The following is an 18,818-nucleotide window of genomic DNA, read 5'->3' as shown; positions in this document are numbered from 1 at the left end:
ATACCACACGCCAAGCAATCAGAACACAAGAATAACAACGATAAAGTATAAGAAATCGAAAAGACAGCAAAGTAGATCTTATTCTGAATTCGCGTTTGGGCGTTACAACAAGGTAAGAGCCTGGGCTACGAGAGCTGTCGGCGAGATTCCTAGTTCTAAAACCCTAAGACGGCAATAACCTAGTTGAGTCGCAGCTCGAATAACAAAAACGGAAATATGCCTAATTGCTCTAATTGCTAAGTTTGCTCTCCAAAAAGTCCTCCCATGCTTTTCGCCTATGACTCCTTATATACTAGCTCCTAGGTCGGTTTGCGCTTTTCCTCTTCTGCCCTTAAGCCGTCATAGCATAAAAATGGAGATATTCCATTTTTTCCGATCCCCGTAATTATCTTCAAAATTTTGTATTTATCTGCGGAAACTTGACGTTTATCTTTCCTTGCGAACCAAGTGTAAACCGTCATGTGGCTTATGGGCTGCTGGTTAAGAAATCGTAAGTTGGGCCTCAAGTCATGCCTTAGGTCCCTTTGGGCCGTCTTCTGACTCAAAGCGTTTATTACGGCTTCAAACTTTCCGCGGTTTTTACCGTAAAGTTTGATCGATGACTTAGAATGGCGGGAAGCATGAAATGGGTTCGCTACGGCCTTCGGGAGATAGCATCAAAGGGTAGACGAGAATGCATGGACTAATTGTTGTATCGATGTTTCGGAAGAGCTCGGTCGCTATGTAGCGATCGGGCGGAACGGACGCTCGGTCGCTACGTAGCGACCGGACAGCGTGCATGTGCGGTAGTAGCGTAATGACCGAGCTTGGTTCGTCCGTGTTCCGATCGTCATACTCGGACCTATCCGTAACCGGTCTGGGTATGTTTCTGATGGCTTATGTTTGATCTAAATAGAATTCGAACGAATCTTTATGTCGGGAACATACGTTGTGACGTTCTCTTGACCGAGCATGATTTGTTGCGAAAAGACATACTTTTATTTTGCGGGGATTTGGACGTTAACTTCGTTGTAACCATTTTCGACCCCAATACATATCGACCTCTAATGGTCAGCTCGGATGAAATCTCTTTTAAGCTCCTAAATGCTCCATAATCATCACTTTACTCCAACATACTCCTGAACCTGAAAACATATCTAATATGATAGAATATATATATTATAATATATAGATAGTAAAACACTTATATACCATGGATGAAAATGGGTCAAATTCATGGTATATCGCGACTGTACACAAGCTTAAGTGATGCGGTATCTATGAGATTGTGGTTTAAATACTGATTGATCTATGGTACTTTACGGGTTATTATTCTTCATGTTATCGTAGGGTTGTTTGGGAATTGAATGGATTTGGTTTTTGAGAATGGTTAGGATTCCATCCTTTTCTAGACAACCCACGAACGGTTCTAATATACAACCGCTTGATTTCTTTTACAGATGCCTCCACGAACCAAGCAAAAGTCGGTTAAAACCCCAAAGATCACCCGCGAGAACTATGTGCCGCCTCCGAACCACAATGCTCTGGCTTCATACCCCTGGCCGCGGAAGGACCAAGAGGGTCAGCCAATCAATATCGACGACCCGATGCTCCTCGATTTCAACTGCGAGGGATGGGACAAGGAGTCTGCGAAATGGTACAACTCACTCCTCAACATCGAAATCCTCCCCACTCACTTCGGTCACGCAGACACCCTCGTCTCCCTTGGTCTCGATACTGTTGTGTTCGAAACACTCCATGCCATGGGAATTGCTCCTCTCTGCTACCGAACGCAGGAACTCTACCCGGATCTAGTTCGCCAAGTGCTCGCTACAGCTCACATCGGGTACGACGATCCCTCCAAGCCAACATGTGAGAACTGTTCTTTCTCTTTCATGGCTGACGGCAAGTTCTGCTCTCTCTCGCTCTACAAGCTTAATGAGATTTATGAGATCTCCGACGAGCGTAGAGAAGTGGCAGTGATTAACAAGTTCACGCCAATAGACCGTTGTTGGGACCTCATTGCAAACGGATCATTCACATCCCGAAAGGTGTACCAGTCCAAGATCAGAAACCCTACTCTAAGGATAATTGCGAAGATGGTCTCCAACCTCTTGTTCGCTAAGGTTCAGACCTCGAAGGTCACAAAGGGAGAGCTGCAGATGTTATACTCGGGGCTTGAGGACGAGATCCGAAGAGCTAGGGACATCCCAATCCAGCCGGTTAACACCAACCCTGGATACCATCTCATATGGATGTTCTATACACGATGGGACTGTTTGATGAGAGCCGAGAACAAGTCCGAGGGGAAGAAGGATCGCTGTGGTAGCCTACTCACTCCTCTCTTCAAGTACTTTGGGATCGATCTCCGTTCATACGCGGTAACCCATGAGATCGAGTACATCGACACCCCTTATCTGATCGCTTGCCACATACTCTGCGACGAGTTCACCTACAAGTTTGCGGACAAGGAGGGCAACGTGTTGTACGTCAAGCTCCCGCAACCACATCTCACCAACTTCAGCACGATCGAGAACATCCGCTTCTTACCTGACCCGGAGTTCCTTTGTGCCGATCAGCGAGCACCACCTCCTGATGACGAAATGGATGAGCCAGAGGACATCACACCAGACGAGGACACCGTTTATGACCTAGGCCCACTCGATGATGACGCAGACGACGCGGCATACCGCCGCTGGATGGTTGATTCGCAGCAAAAGAACAACAGCCTCATTAAGAGGATCCTCAAAGCGATCACCGGAGGTTGTTTTGGCAGTCAAGAGGCCAGGCCATCCTCACATGAGCAGACTCCGCAGCAATCACATCGCCCGGGCAAGGAACCGGTTGGATCTTCCAGAGCAGGAGAGCATCTACCGCGGAACAGGAGGACAGCTGGTCGGTCCGAGAGCGGGGAGTAAGACAGATCCCGCCACATCACCCTCTCTCATTGTGTTATCCATCTGAACAATTTATTTTTCATGCTTTTTATTTGCTTTTGTTCGGTTTGTTTAGCCTACCTCGAATTTATTTTCACAACCAGGGATGGTGTGAAATAAGTCTGTGGGAGGCGATTGTGTGAAACTAATCTCCCTTCTGTTTCTTTTGGCTTTTATGTTTGAGTCAGTCCTTGTGTTTTATCGAGTCAGTCCAAACTCTTGTGGAAATTAGGACCCTATTCTGTGATGATCTTTTAACCACCTTGTGCTTTAACTTTTTTATTCAGTGACCTTAGCAGTGACGAAGGACCCACACTTGGACCCAGAACAGTCCTGACTTATCTCACATGATTCTCCAGAAGTTTTCAGTCGATCAGGTTACACTGGGTAGACATAACTCCACCTAACTTGAACCTAATATTGACTGCAATTTCCTCTTGTAAGGGAAACGAGACCTACACTCAGGACTTCTTATTCTCTTCATCCATCTTGCTGATCCTGAGTGACCAGCTCATTTTTAGCTAGTTCCTACCTTGCACCTAAGCCTTTATTCCACCTTCATGCATTCTGTTTTCAGTTTCATATGTGCAGATATGTGCAAAAAGTTTGGAGAGGAAAGGATCGACACAACCTCTTACTCGTTATAGTTGCAAGGATTCGAACAGAACAAGGAGAACAATCAGTTTAAGCAGTCGGAACAACTGCTCCATAACAGGCAGCAAAGAGCAAGGGAGAACTAGCAGAGTCGCCATCGGCACCAATCATTCCATGCATCATCTCCTTCTCCGTCACACCATCAGCTTGATCTCATCTTTTGTATTCAGTTATCAAAATATATATATATATATATATATATATATATATATATATATTTCTTTTATACGAGATCACTGTTGGAGAAGGAGGATTAGAACGACAGAGGTTAACAGCTGCTTGGACGTCGACCCCCTTGAGCTAATTCAATTGGAGCTAGCCGAGGAAGAATTTATGCTTGACCGAGACTCTGAATGAAAGCTCTCCTTTCGATATCATGAGAACTACGGCAAAAGAACCAATGAAGAGAACCGCTGGGCGATAAGGACAAGGAGAGTTGGTACCAATAATAGGGAGCAAGGGAACAATCGAAGAGATAGCTCCAGAAGTCATAAAAACGAGTGAGGGGTTGTGGACATCAATGGATCCATCCTCTCTTGCTATTTTGTGTGATATCCTGCATCCACTACAAAAAACATTGGTAGCCCCTAAACACTCTTTGACTCCACTATAAAATTAGCCTATTCACACCTAGCCCGTCTACCCTGAATAATGCTTGTGATAAGAGGATCACGCCACTTTAAAATGAATATAGGGAATTCTGTCTCGATAGTGTGCTTTTCAGGCTTGAGATGTAGAGTATGGAGCCGATCTTTGAACAGCGATCAGTTAAGGTTCTGGCAAAAGTGCGTGGTCCCAGTTGCCTGCTTGTATGGTTCAGAGATTCGTGGTTAAGGTATGGTTATTGAGAATTAGGAGAGTTCACCCACTTTCAAACCTTTTCCCTGTTCTTGGTACTTGCCTTGTTCGAGGACAAACAAGGAGCTAAGTTTAGGTGAATTGATATGTGGTGTTTTTGACATCATTGTGTATATGTTTTCTAACTTGTTTTCAGTGTTTTATCGAGTTAGTCTAGTCCTTTTAGAGTTCTTTCAGGTCTGGAGAAGACTGAATAGCTAAAGGAAGAAGCGCGAAGAAAGGAGCAAGAATTGGAGACTTTCCCCGAAGAACAATCAAGCGGAGCAGTCTGACGGTTGATCCTACCAGGAGCAGCCAGACGATTGTTCTCGACATTTATGGAAGTTTCCATATCTTTTAGAGATTTGCCCTAATTGCTGATTCACTACTCTGAAGTCTAAGTACGCCTCCATATAAAAGCGGCCTCTATCTTATATTTTCAGACTACGCTAATTTTGCAAGAGACCTAGACCTATTCTTGAATAATTGCTATTGCAAGGGAGACGGATCCTCTTCTTGACAGAGAAGATCATCCTGAACCCTGTTGATTTATCGTTGGATTTATATACAGTATTATTCAGTTATCATGTCTGGTTCATCTTGTGTTATGGCTGAGTAGTCAGCTAGCTTGTCTAGGGTTCTAGGGTGTTAATCGAAAGACTAAACATAAATAAGTAAATCTATTGTGTCTTCGTTCATCTCAGCTCTTAATGCTAGCTTTAACCTGATCACTTACTGCTAGATCTTAGGTTTAATCCACTCATTAACCGTGTAGTAGTTTGCTTGATATTGAATGAACGGGCCGCGCATCTCTAGTCAGCGAAAGTAGATACTAGAGTGCTCGGTGAACCTATCGGACTTGATCTCTATTACTTGTGATCGATCCTTGATCCAAATGATTGTTTAGGTATCAAGGTCGAACCGCAAAGGGAACAGCACCACGACAGTGGGTTGTTCTACTAAGAGTGATCTGTGTTCTAGATTGTGTTTTAAGGAGCTTGAATAAATGTTTGGTTGAGCTTGGCACCCAATGACACGGGCCGAGAGAGCGGATGTGGGAGGCCCATTAGCCATAGGCGGTCGCGGTGTTACAATATTATCACATCGCATATGGCGACAATTCAAGTTCTTGGTGACTGCTACATGTCCTGAGAGTAAGTGCCATATAAGATGAGGAATATTTTGTGGAGCATTTACCTTCCAAGCAAAAGATTGGAACTAGAGAAAATGACTAGGATAGCACTATAAAAGTTGTTGTCACAAATATAGCCTCTAAGAATAAAAATGACCAAAATAGCACTTAATGTTTTATCAAAAGAGATAAAAATGACCAAAATAACACTTAATGTCATTAAGGTTTAGAGTTAATGGGTGGAGTTTAGGATTTAGGGTTTAGGGTTTAGGGTTTAGGGTTTAAGGTTTAGAGTTTAGGGTTTAGCGTTTAGAGTTTAGGGGTGGGGTTTAGGGTTTAGGGTTTAGAGCTAAGGGGTGGGGTTTATGATTTAGGGTTTAGGGTTTAAGATTTAGGATTTAAGGTTTAGGGTTTAGAGTTTAGGTTTTAGGTTTAGAGTTGGGGAGTGCGGTTTTGGGATAAGATTTCAAATTTTGTAAAATAAAAAAATTTTAAATTTTTCAAAAAATAAAATACTATTTTGATAATTTTAGTTTTTGAGGGCTATTTTTGTGACATAAATTAGAAATGTCCTATTTTAGAGATTTGCCCTTGGAACTAAGTGTATAATAATTGCCACGCAAAACACAGGCCATAAGAGTGTCTGGAAATTGTATCAATCTCCACAACTGTTTCGCCAGCAAACTACATTAAACTCTTGTATCATCCTAAAACCAATGCCTCCCTCTTCTCTTGATAAACACAACTTTTCCCATTTTTCCAATGAAATCCACGCTTTGGGGGGGGGGGGGGGTTTTAATTCCACAAAAATCGNCAAGTTTTTCGCCGATCTCCAATGAGAGTAAGAAACTGGACATCACATAAGTCGGAAGATATTGTTGAGAGCACTTTAACCTTCCAATTTAACCTATCCCATTTCAACTTGACTGCAAACCATTAGAGCTTCACTGTTTCCCGAATTTTAGGAACCAAGCATGTCCACCGCAGTTTAATTTTGAGGTTCTGTTATGTTTTGTACAAACTTTAGTCAAGTGCAACTTTACTACGTCGGTAATTAAAGATTAGGATGCACTTTGACAGGGTGGCAATAACAATCTGGGAGATTATATGTAAGGTGCTGGAGCAGTCAAAAGGAGCCACATTCCCCGAGTTAAGATAACCCTCGTAGATCATGGTAGCTGTGTTGGCGATGAAGCAGTTGAAGGTGGACTAGCTGTTGCAACTGCTCCAGGTCACAACTCTGTTAATAGAAGGGAGAGGGGAGGAGTCACCAATTAAGGAAGATGGTTGCTCTGGAAAGAAGGCACCTACTCAGTTAAGGAAGATGGTTGCTTTGGAAAGAAGGAACCAAAGTTACAAGACATGATGACGTTTACATTGCATTTCCAGACATTATCAAGTCCGACTACTTCAAAACTTTTATGTCAGTGGTTTCCTTAGGTTTTTTTAAACTCTACCATATCAGACTTCTTCAGTTATAAAATAAGGCGTCATGTTTGCCAAAAAGACTTTTTTCCCTAGCAAACCATAATCAAATATTAAGCAATTAATGGAGACGATGAACTGATTCGAAATGCATATATACGAAAACCAAACATTGTTCTAAGATTTTACATTAACAAATCTCACTAATTTGAAAGTTTTATGTCATTGGTTGTTCTAGCGTAAGACATCCAGTTTGCAAACCCATTACCCTTTCCAAACAAAAATAATCAATTAGTAAGCAATTAGTGTAGGATGGACTGATGCCAAATGCATATTCACAAAAAAAAAAAAAAAAAAAAAAAAAAAAAAAAAAAAAAAAAAAAAACATTGTTCTTATGTATTAGTAATACATTACGAGGACAAAACAATCACATAACACACTCCTACACAAACTTTCAATTACTCAGTAGCTATGCAATTAAATTTTATTTTTGTTCGGTCGATTCATAGGTTCTTAAAATTCTCTGCTATGTTATTGCGGTCACTCTAATATATTGTTTCATAATTACAGAACAAGTTCGTAGTTTTTTTTCCCGTCAAGTAAACAAAACTAAATTTTACCAGTTCAAAATGCGAAGCAAATATTCCTCAAATCTTAATATTACAATCATAATAGTTGTATAAATTAAAAAGATTTTTTTATTGACTATACGGGTATATCATTTCTAACAAAAAAAAAAAGCAACGGTAAATATTAATTTAAGCTGAGTAAAACGTATATAAGAATTTAAAATTTTTTATATTTTTTCACTTGCTCACCCGCTCGTAGCGGGCTCAACCCTAGTAAAATATATCTTCACCATATTTGTGATTTTGTTTTTGAGAAGAAAAGAAAATTTGACGCTAACAACATGAAACAAAAGGGTGGCCTTTACATAGGGCACAAATCCAGTTTTTTTTATCTTGGATCAGATTAATTTTTCTTAAATTTTCATTTAGCCCCACAGCAACTTTAAAATAGATTTGATTACACACCGAACGGTGAAATCGATATAATTTTGATCAGTTGGTGTCATTGCTAGCACATTTTAATACTTTGTATGATTTCATATACATTACCCTATAGTCAGTCTGTGTACCTAAGAAACGTTTTTCCTTTTATGAAAGTGTCAAATTTGTAAAAGTTATTTGGTACAAAAAGATACTACTAGTTTACAGAATATACATTAATGTCAATATAAGTTTGATACTAATCTCTACTATTAAACTAGATTTTGTGAGAATTAACAAACTTTATTACATTATACCTTTTTTTTTTAATTACATAAAATTATAACTTTAGCTTCTTCTAACAACAGTTTTCTGAAAATGTCACAAAAAATGGTGGCCTTATTAACAGAAACATCAAGAATTATGTATATTACAGTTAGACGTTGTGAGAGTTCGTTAGGTCATTTTCAGTGTGTCATAGTAGGGATGTCAATTAAACGGGCTGGGCGGATTTGGGCGTGTTCAGATGGGCTTATTTTTTTCGGGGCGTTTTTGGTCAAAGCCCAAATAGGACCATGTCCAAATAAGACCATGACCAGTTGGACTGTCCATGTGGTCCAGACGCCCACTTAATGTAAAAAGTTTAATTTTCAATTTAAAAGATGTACAGATTCTAAATTTCATATATAACATCTTTAACTTAATTAAACTTCATGTTCTACGAAAGATACTTAGACTTAAACTCCATGTTTTACATAAAGGTACTTAAACTTAGAGTTAAACATCATGTCTTACAAAAGATAATTAAATTTAGAATTAAACTTGATTCACTTCTTCTTCTTCTTCTTCTTCTTCTTCTTCTTCTTCTTCTTCTTCTTCTTCTTCTTCTTCTTCTTCTTCTTCTTCTTCTTCTTCTTCTTCTTCTTCTTCTTCTTCTTCTTCTTCTTCTTCTTCTTCTTCTTCTTCTTCTTCTTCTTCTTCTTCTTCTTCTTCTTCTTCTTCTTCTTCTTCTTCTTCTTCTTCTTCTTCTTCTTCTTCTTCTTCTTCTTCTTCTTCTTCTTCTTCTTCTTCTTCTTCTTCTTCTTCTTCTTCTTCTTCTTCTTCTTCTTCTTCTTCTTCTTCTTCTTCTTCTTCTTCTTCAGAATCACCTAACATGAACAAACACAAACAAATGAGACAGCAACATGGACAAGTGAACAAGTTAATCCACACAAGTCTATTTAGTTAAACATGCAAGCAAATCAGTATAAAAATCACAGCAGTCAAGTAAAGAGACATATCAACAATACAACCAAGTAAAGATACATATCTACAAACATTTCAGTATAAAAATCAGTAGAAAATCAGAAAACTTACACATCACTTCAAACCCACGCAGCCAATTTCTTTTACAAATGAGAGCTAGTACAAATGAGAGCTTGTACATTTGATGGAAGAAGTCGGCTCCCATACTTGCTAATAACACGGCTTCCAACACTGAATGACGACTCAGAAGACACAGTTTTAATGGAAATTGAAAGAACATTGCACTTGTAGAATCATCTTGTACATGATTAGGCCCATGATCATCTTCATTCTGATCCATCATCTCATCAACACTCAAATATAATCATCATCATTTAGGTTCAAATCATCCTCATCCATCTGAACAAAAGAGATTAAAGATAACCATTACACCAATACACACGATTAAATGAAAACATATTCAAAACTGAAACATTAACAAGATTGAAACATATTTATCTCCATTAAAGAAAGGTCCCTCAGAAGAAAAACTCATATGAGGCAAAAGAGAGCATGAACCACTAAATGAGAACATGAACCAAATATAACCTTTGCAACAAATCTAGCTTGCAATGAAGCTTGCACCGTTGTACGGATGTATACTGGACTGGTTGAGTGACAAGCCTGCATAAATAAGATGATAACAAAGCTTAGCATTAAAAAACCCATCAAACCGAGCCAAAGCAAACAATCGAACTTGAAGAACCCATCAAAGTTCAAACCTAGAATCGCAAGTTACAAGTCAATCGAACCCATCAAAGTTCAGACCTAGAATCACAAGTTACAAGTCAATCGAACCCATCAAACCCAGAATCCCTAAATCGAGAGAGACCCATCAAACCTAGAATCGCAAACCCATCAAAGTTCAAACCGAGAATCACAAGTTACAAGTCAATCGAACCCATCAAACCCAAAATCCCTAAATCGAGAGAGACCCATCAAACCTAGAATCGCAAACCCAACAAATTTCAAACCTCGAATGTTCTCTCTCTCTCTCTCTCTCTCTATCTGAGGAGGTGAAGATGAAGAATACTTTGAAGAACTTGTGACTTTACTATGACGCAGTTAGAGAGAATCATGAGTCCCTGAAGGCCAGAAATAAAATTATTATTTTCCCCAATTTCATTAACCCTAGATATTTTTAATATTTGGGCCGCCATGTCCATTTGGTTTTGCCCATTTGGGCCATGGGTGTATTTGGGCGTCGCCCATTTAGACAAAACATTTTAAGGGTGGATTTGGGTGTGTCCATATTAGTCCATATTGATGTGGAGAGAGAGAGAGAGAGAGAGAGAGAGAGAGAGAGAGAGAGAGAGACGGATCAAAGTTTTCGAGGTTAATGGGTCGTTAACTTTTTAAGATAATGGGCCTTTTCTATTTTCCCTAAACACAGCGTTTCATATGTTTTTGGATGAGAATCACATTGGATACAGAGAGACAAGCAGCTAAGTAGAAGAAGAAGAAGAATCATCTTAGCTTTTCGCCTAACTGTGAAGAATGCACATGTAAGTTTTGATTCACAACATATCTCTTGTGGTTGGTTTTCATTTCTTAAGAGTTTCTGGTGTTTTCAATCTGTTATGAATACAAAGCTTATGTATTGTAAGCTAAAAATGATAAATATTTCAACTTTACATGTTCTGTGAATTGATTCCTCAGAATGCTTAGCTTGAGATATTCACTACCTTATCTTCCTCAAACAAAGGAATCAACCAAACTCTTCTCCAAGAGGCCTAACAATGTTGTGGTTCGTACCTCTTTCTGAGCAATGCTCTTAAGGCTTCTATTTTCAAACAATTCAATTACTTGTTCAGGTTTGTGCTGCTAGAGGTCCAAGGCCTTGATACCCTCGAGTATGGAAAACAAGGAAGAGAAGCGGAAGTATCTCCAAGGCTGCCAAGATTATTTTGCCTGTGTAATACTATCTTCATCATGCTGTTGAATATTAGTAGCTGTTACCTGAGGTGATGAATCTTGTTATCTTCAGATATAAGAACTGTCAAACGTTAAAGAAGAAGTCTACGGAGCGCTTGACTCCTTCATTGCCTGGGACAAAAAGAGAGTGGAAGAAGATCATTCAGGTGACAAGATGGATGCTGAGCAAAGGCCAAGAAAGAACAATGGGATCTCACATCTCATTACTAAACGCTCTAGCTGAAGATAACCGACTCGACGAAGCTGAGGAACTCTGGAACAAACTGTTCATGGAGCATTTAGAAGGAACTCCGAGAAAGTTCTTCAACCAAATGATCTCTATATACTACAAGAGAGAGATATTCACCACAAGCTCTTTGAGGTAAAGTAAAAGTCATTTCTTAGCAGAGGCATTCTTTTCAGACAACCTGATGATGTCTGTTTTTTTTTTCTCAAGGTGTTTGCTAACATGGAGGAGCTTGGAGTGAAACCGAACATTGCGATTGTGCATATAGTTGGCAAAGTATTTTTGAAGCTTGGGATGAAGGATAAGTACGAGAAGTATCCTCCACCACAGTGGGAGTTCAGATATATTAAAGGAAGACGCGTTAAGGTAAAGGCGAAGCAGCTAAATGAGCTAAGCGAAGGTGAAGGAGGCTTAAGCAGCGACGAGGAAAATACTGATAACGAGATTGAGAGTGTCATGGTTCTAAATGGGGTTGTCTGTGTAGAAAAGGATTAAAACATATTAATCCATTCGAGTTAATACAAACGGTCTAACCTGTAAAAAGAATCAGTACAACACAACACCAAATGAGAGTTTTCAAGATCGAAGTTTCACATTTTCTCAAACAATAACACTTTTTTTTTAATATATATTTTGAATGAGTTTATAACAGTTTGTTATATTATTGGTCAAGACTCATGAGACAGCCACTCCACTTCTAATTCTAATTCACCAGACTCAACATTCTGAAGCTTGATCTTAACCTCTTGTTTCACTTTCCCATCTGTAATGTTGATGATGTTGTCCTCTATAAGAGCATTGTCATGCGATTTCAGCCATTTTCCAATCTGCATATCTCTAAACATTTCAGGGACTCCAAAAGCCATTGCTGATATTAATCAGTGGTTGTATATCAAGTCTCGGCTTCTCCCATTATGTCATCCGCAGAAAGTGTGTCATAATCAAACGCTTGCTGCACAATCACCACCAAACCACCCTTAAGTAAAAAAAAAACTTGTACCAAAGATTCAAAGAAAGTTAAAACTGGTTTGGGATGTAAGCTTTTTTACCAACTTCACTGAGCCATAGTCATGAGGGACAGAGAGCATGAGTTCCTCATTCCATACAGGGTTTAAGTTGCTCTTCTTTACAGTTGATTGTACAGTCTGGTAATAAGATGAAAAAGATCATCAATCAAATAACCAATACCTTCCAAGAATTTAAACTAGTTTTTACCTGTTGTCCTAGAGTCAACTTAACATAGGGATCACTTGTCATCATATCTCGGATAGCTAAATTGGTACCCTTCTTGAGAGTAACCTTCAACAATCCAATGAACTCAACCATGCCTTCAAGTTGCTGTCATTGTTTTAAGTTTTTCAATACCAAAAAGGCTGAGAGCAATGTCCAAGTATATACTATACCGGCTTCTGTGATGATGAGTTTATACGAAAGCTATCGATAAACTTTTTAGATAGGCTTGATGAAAGATATGATGATGAACTCTTTGTACTGGGGGCCTTCACGGAAGTGATCCGCAAGCTTGGTTTCAGAAACTCTTGTAGCTCATGTTTTGACCTGACAGTAAAAAAAAGTAATGATGTTTGCACCAATACAAGAAAACGTCTCATATATAGCATGATGAAAACGCTATTAGGAGATAGCACAGCGTTATCGCGAACGCTGTATCTTCCCCCGCAATCTTTCTCGAGCACTCTAGATAGCATTTTTTGTATGCTATTTTAATGTATTATTTCAATAGCGTTTTGTTATTTATGAAATTATATAACTTATAATAGCATATAATAATTGTTGTGATAGTGTAGATAGAAAATAAAAAAAATTATAAAAATAAAAAATAAAAAATATTTTAAAATTGTATATATCGAAATTGTTTACTAAATAACCAAAAACAAAACCAAAAATCTAAACCATAACTAAACCAAAACATAAACCTATAGCTAAACCAAAAACATAAACCTAAAGCTAAGTCTTCACTATGATCGCCATGACCACCAAGATGTTAATAGTGGAGTGCAAGTGTCTTGAAGATCTATCTGATGCCAAGTGTTCTTTACCTTCCAAAGCTACACCTAAAATTTCAGAACCTAAAGATCTATCTCCTAGTGGCGCACCACACCACGATTCGCATCCCCACAGCACGACGTCTTGCCTCCTCTGACGTCAAGCTTCTTGCACCAGACTTATAAAGGGGAAATGATGATAAGAAGAGAGCCATGGAGAGTGAGCCTGACAGGAACTCGTTATGGAAGAGTTGTTATACTCCACGTAATCATGATCGACCATTTTCTGGTTTAAAAAAAGAACAAAGCAATTAAGTCTTTTCAAAGCATCATGATCTCTGTAACTAGAGATTTGGCCAAGAGATATACCTTTGGAAGTTCGTCAACTTCTTCATCAATCCCTGCAACATCACAAAATTCATCAATCGCATATATCTTCTCTCTGTCTCATCTGTCTTCCTTCTTATGTGATCTCCTCCAGATCACTTAAGCATCTGCTCCTTGTCGTGGCTGTGGTTCCAGTTCTGTAGTGTATCATCAAACAAACTGTGCTATGAGAATAAGTAGGAACAAGTCAAGAAAATTTAACTCAAATAAAACAAGCCATTCACGTAAGTGTTTTCAATTGACATGTAACTTTGAAGTATGAGGAGGAACACACAAAATCACAATTTTCCTAGCTAGGGAAACATGGCATTGTCAACGGACAGCGTTTAAGATCACTGAGAAGACCTAAGTGAAGCTTCCTTCGCCGCACACTGAAGTACTCAGTCATTGGGACCATGAGAGAAATCAACAAATCAACAGCCATAAAATATTTCAGCAAGAAGCAGAATCATAAGCGAAGAGGAAGATTGATACCAGTTATTTGGGACTGGCGAGCCTCCATATGTTCTTCATGAAGCTGAAGAGACCAAAGAGGATTCACGCCGACCAAACCGAGATATTTGTCTTCTCTCCGTACACCACCACCACCATTTCGTTGTAGTCGTTTTCACTCAAGCTTCTCTGTGACAGATCTAGATACATAAACACTGTAACAAATTGAACCCTAATCGGAAAAGCCCCAATCAAAACACTAAACCTGAAACAAATCAAAACCCTAATTGCAAACGCCCCAATCCAAACCCTAAAACTGAAACAAATGGAAACCCTAATCGAAAACATGGGTTGATGACGGGAGTGAATCTCACCGTCGTTGTCTTTGAGCGGTGATGGGTTGTTGTTCTGGGTACCGTTGGGTTCGAATTCGGCTGCAGAGGGGAGAGGCGTTCTCGGGAGATGACGGCGGTGACGAATCAGACCGGTCTTTTATTTTTCCTCATGAAATCTCAATCTCTCATCTCTCTGTCTCATCTCTTATCTTTCATCTCTCTGTCGTGTTTCAGAAAAAGAATGGAGAGCATCAGAGGAAAGAGTTGAGATGAGAAGAGAAAAAGACCGGTATCTTCTTCTTCCTCATGCAATCTCTCATCTCTCTCTGTCTCATCTCTCTGCGTTTTTTTTTCTACTGAACTCAGATCTGTCGTGTTTAAGAAGACACAAGGAGAGGACAAAACACAATCCCCACCTTTGATTAAAAAAATTAAGGGTAGAGATTGCAATCCTTGTGTATTCCTTTCAACCAATAGATTTTTTTTTTCTTTTTATGATTAAATTTTTATAGAATAATTGTTATGTTTATATTTGGAGGCAAGTGAACTAAAGTGAGAGGGAAAATGAAATTAGGGTAAGAGAGAAAAGATAGCGTTTTAACGTATAAAGATATTATATATGCAGCTTTTTATAGCATTGATGTAAAAAAATGCTATCTTAAATAATGAGCTATGTCAAAGATAGCATTTTTGACCAGAACTTTATCTTCTTATGCTATCTTTGCCCCCTCCCCTTGTAGTGTTGGTATAAACAACACACTATTTTGTTCGGTTTTTATCGGAGAACCTACCGGATAAACCTCATACGTTGGTCATGAGTAGCATCAGGTCCAGGCTTAGAGAAACCATCAGGTATAAATGCCTTGTAGATTGAATTAGCAGAGGCATTTCCTCCAATTTCAATCATAGAATCGACTTCTTCATCTGACCATTCATCTAATGTCACAGACAAGACCTAGAAACAACCTCTCAAACTATCAATAAACTTGGGAAAAGATTCTCTGTCAAGAAGCAAGTGTACCAACGGTTATGTAAAATAGAAGGAGAAGGAAAGAGTCATTCATCACCTTTGAGATATGAGTGCTGAGGCTTCTGTGGACACCGCAACATTTTAAGCATATGAACACTCCGATATTTGCTGACCTGTAATAAAGTCAATTATTGATTACACAAACCAAGATTTGGTATAAGGATACGGTTGCACTGCTAACTGTTAAAGAGCCACACAACGGTAAAAGATAATACTCATTTTTAAACAGGGATGACATACACCCACTTTGGACCAGGGACAGAATCGGTTATCAGATTGAGTTAAAAGCTCCCTTATTCTCCTTTTACCTGTGAAACAACAATGTGAATGAGTCACAAACCAGTGGAGATTTATAAAACTCTTACACCACAAAACCTTTTTTGTGAAGTTTCAAGCCAGAATTACAAACATCATACGAGTATAGGAACACGCAAAAACAGAAATGGTTTGAAAATAAAGAAGAAGTAATACCTGAGCCAGGCTTTCCAAGTCCGGCTGCAGAATAACTCATTGCTCTTCTAAGAAAGCTAACACAGAATAAAGCAAACAATCACACAAAACCATGTTAGAAAATACCAAAAAAGTTTCTTCATTCTTAAAGAGACCATGATCAAATTATGCTTTGCAAAATTTCAAGAACATATTCTTTTCAGTACCAGCTAGACAAAGGGATAATAAACCCAAATGTAAATATAGATATCAAACTGAGAAAGAGCAAACAAAAGAATTCGAATTTTCTCATTGAAATGGCCAAACAATCCGAAAAGATGGATCTTTTTATCCATTCCTGAAACCATTTCAACTAAGAAATCACGAACGACAAGGAAAACAAAAAAGCAAGACTTACAGATGATGAAACTCAACCCAAAACCAATGAAAACTTTTATGGAAGGAATAAGAACATGTACGAAAATAGAACAAGGAGACATAGATTGGATTAATGAGAGAAGAGAGACAGAGACAGTGCAGTGCTAGCACTTTAACAGGCCTAAGACATTTTTTTAATATTTTTTATATTAATAATAATTTAAATTCTTATAATACATAATTTGTTAAAAAGACTGTAGAAAAAATCTAAAACATACACCAATTTTCATATAAACAAACATAAACACAAATCTAAATCATAGAAAGTAAAAGAAAATTGTGGCACAAAAACATAAACTGAAAGAAGCCTGTAAAACTTGTATCAAAAATAGCATAGCCGTTATGAAAACAAAAATGAGCTTCGAACTAACGGGCACACACCCATCTAAAAAGACACTGTAACCACTATACTATGAATTACTCATCCTGTTTAGGGGCCTTAGAGCATGATTAACCCTAAAACCCCTAATGGAGTTCTTAATGATTTTTTTAGTAATAATTGTAACCTAAGAACTTTTGTTAAGAGATTCTCATTTTGAGTGGTCCAATGAAGGTATCTTAACCGAGGGTTCTTAAAAAAATAAATTATCCGTTTTGCTCACCATTGTTGCAGCTCCAAGACCCTTTCTCCAGTTCATGAACTCCGGCTCTTGTAGTCCTGCCTGGTGAAGTAACATCATCTTTCAACACACCCGGATACTTCCCCGTTTTGCTCACCATTGTTGCACCTCCAAGAACCTGCCATAGACACACACAGCTCAGTCTTCTCTTTCTAGATTCAAAACATTAAGAAAAACAGAAGAAAAGGTTAAAGAAGCTGTAGGGGACCAATGGGTCAGTTGACTGACCGTCTGTGAAGCTAAACCGAGTGCGAGTTCTCGGGGTAAACCAGCAGCTACTCCTCCATCAGCTAAAGCTTCAATAGCTAAGAATATGTACGCTGGTCCACTTCCACTGTAACAAGATTGAAAATATTCAGTTGGGTACATGAATGCTTGATTCGTGACTTGAACAACTTAAGACATTCAGAAACCGTGACGTACCTGAGACAAGTGACAGCATCAAACATTTTCTCATCAGCTTTGAACATCTTCCCCACAGAGCCAAACAACTTAGCAACAAGTGCTCCATCTTCTTCCGTTGTCCAAGGCTCATTACTATTTTACGCAAGACATAATGTTCATCATCAGTAAGCATTTGATAGTAATAAATCACAAACAGGGACTCGGAGAAACTACCGTCTCACCAACTGCAGCTGGTGTATTAGGCATCACCCTTACGAACCGATCTTGACCAGACCATTCCTAGCATAAGATAAAAAGGAGATCTTTCAGTAAAAAGGTATATCTTTAAGTAAATTCTGCAGATCAATGGTCAATGGATTATAGATTTCAAATTGTTTTTATTTTCTATTCGATTGTGATTCAATATAGAAAAAAAAACTGAGAGGTAGAAAGCATACCAACTTGAGGTTTCACATAGAAGATCACAACATCGCTTTCTTTAACAACCTGCCAAATTTTTTCAACATCTGTCAAGTTCATGGTTCACTCCAATGAGAAATCTCTAGCTCCCTCTCTTTCTAAGATTACTCTAAGGAGAGGTAAAGAGAAGAAGAACCACTTACTTCTTCGCTACTGGAGAAGACATTGACGCCAAAGGACTCGAAGACTTGACGGCGATTCAGATTCGAGTGAACTGCAGTGGAGTTACGATTCGGAGGAAGCATCCCGGAGGCAACGACGCCTCTGGCTATACTCTCCGCCATCTTTCCAGCTCCGATGAACCCTACTTTGAAGCTCTCTGCGGAAATTGGAAGCGTCTCCATCGCAAGAAAAAAAAAACCAAACTCTCTCTATGTCCCTCAAGACCCTGCTCTTCCTTCTCCTAAATAAGACCTGTTGCTTAACATAATTATCATTTTTCTTTTTTTTAATTACAAAAAAAACCTAAAAACCCCATTAAGATATCCCGTTAATCATGGTCTTAAAAGTTATATATTTTTGGTGGGTCTAAGGCAAAATGCCTTTTTGATTATACTGTGAGCACTGTAATTTATTACAAAAACTTTTCAGATGAACAGAGAATTTATTATTATCTACACAAATGACAACTACGTGCCGCTCTCTTTTACTTTTAATTTTCCCCATTTTTTTGTTTGAAATGTAAATTTTGAAAGTGAGACTATGGCCAAATGTTTTTGTTACGACTGTGTTATTTCATGCTGACTGATTTTATTATACAGTTTTTGTTATATATGAACATGGTTTTTATATGCGCCGACTGCTTTGAAATTTCTCAGTATCTTCCAAAACTTCCAAATGTCTTAGTATGTTTCTAGACGGAGCTGCATTAGTTTTTGGAAT

The 18,818-nt window shown here is 38.6% G+C and overlaps 1 protein-coding gene and 2 pseudogenes across 1 annotated transcript; 1 reads left to right on the top strand and 2 right to left on the bottom strand.

Annotated features, from left to right (window-relative positions):
- Positions 1 to 10,976: 10,976 nt before the first annotated feature.
- LOC106338332 lies at positions 10,977 to 11,893 on the top strand (annotated as a pseudogene).
- A 173-nt stretch (positions 11,894 to 12,066) lies between these two features.
- LOC106341272 lies at positions 12,067 to 16,502 on the bottom strand (annotated as a pseudogene).
- Positions 16,503 to 17,037: 535 nt separating this feature from the next.
- Positions 17,038 to 18,283, bottom strand: LOC106338331 (pyrroline-5-carboxylate reductase-like). Its single transcript, XM_013777338.1, has 6 exons — positions 18,080 to 18,283; positions 17,919 to 17,963; positions 17,668 to 17,756; positions 17,496 to 17,609; positions 17,301 to 17,406; positions 17,038 to 17,190 (listed from the first exon to the last, which is right to left on the bottom strand). The coding sequence occupies exons 1-6, from the start codon at positions 18,278 to 18,280 to the stop codon at positions 17,038 to 17,040; spliced, it is 708 nt and encodes a 235-aa protein (XP_013632792.1). The 5' UTR covers positions 18,281 to 18,283.
- Positions 18,284 to 18,818: the final 535 nt, after the last annotated feature.

The sequence above is a fragment of the Brassica oleracea genome, chromosome C4 (genome assembly GCF_000695525.1).
Source record: "Brassica oleracea var. oleracea cultivar TO1000 chromosome C4, BOL, whole genome shotgun sequence".
NCBI lineage: Eukaryota > Viridiplantae > Streptophyta > Magnoliopsida > Brassicales > Brassicaceae > Brassica > Brassica oleracea.
This window is presented reverse-complemented; position numbering and strand designations above follow the sequence as displayed.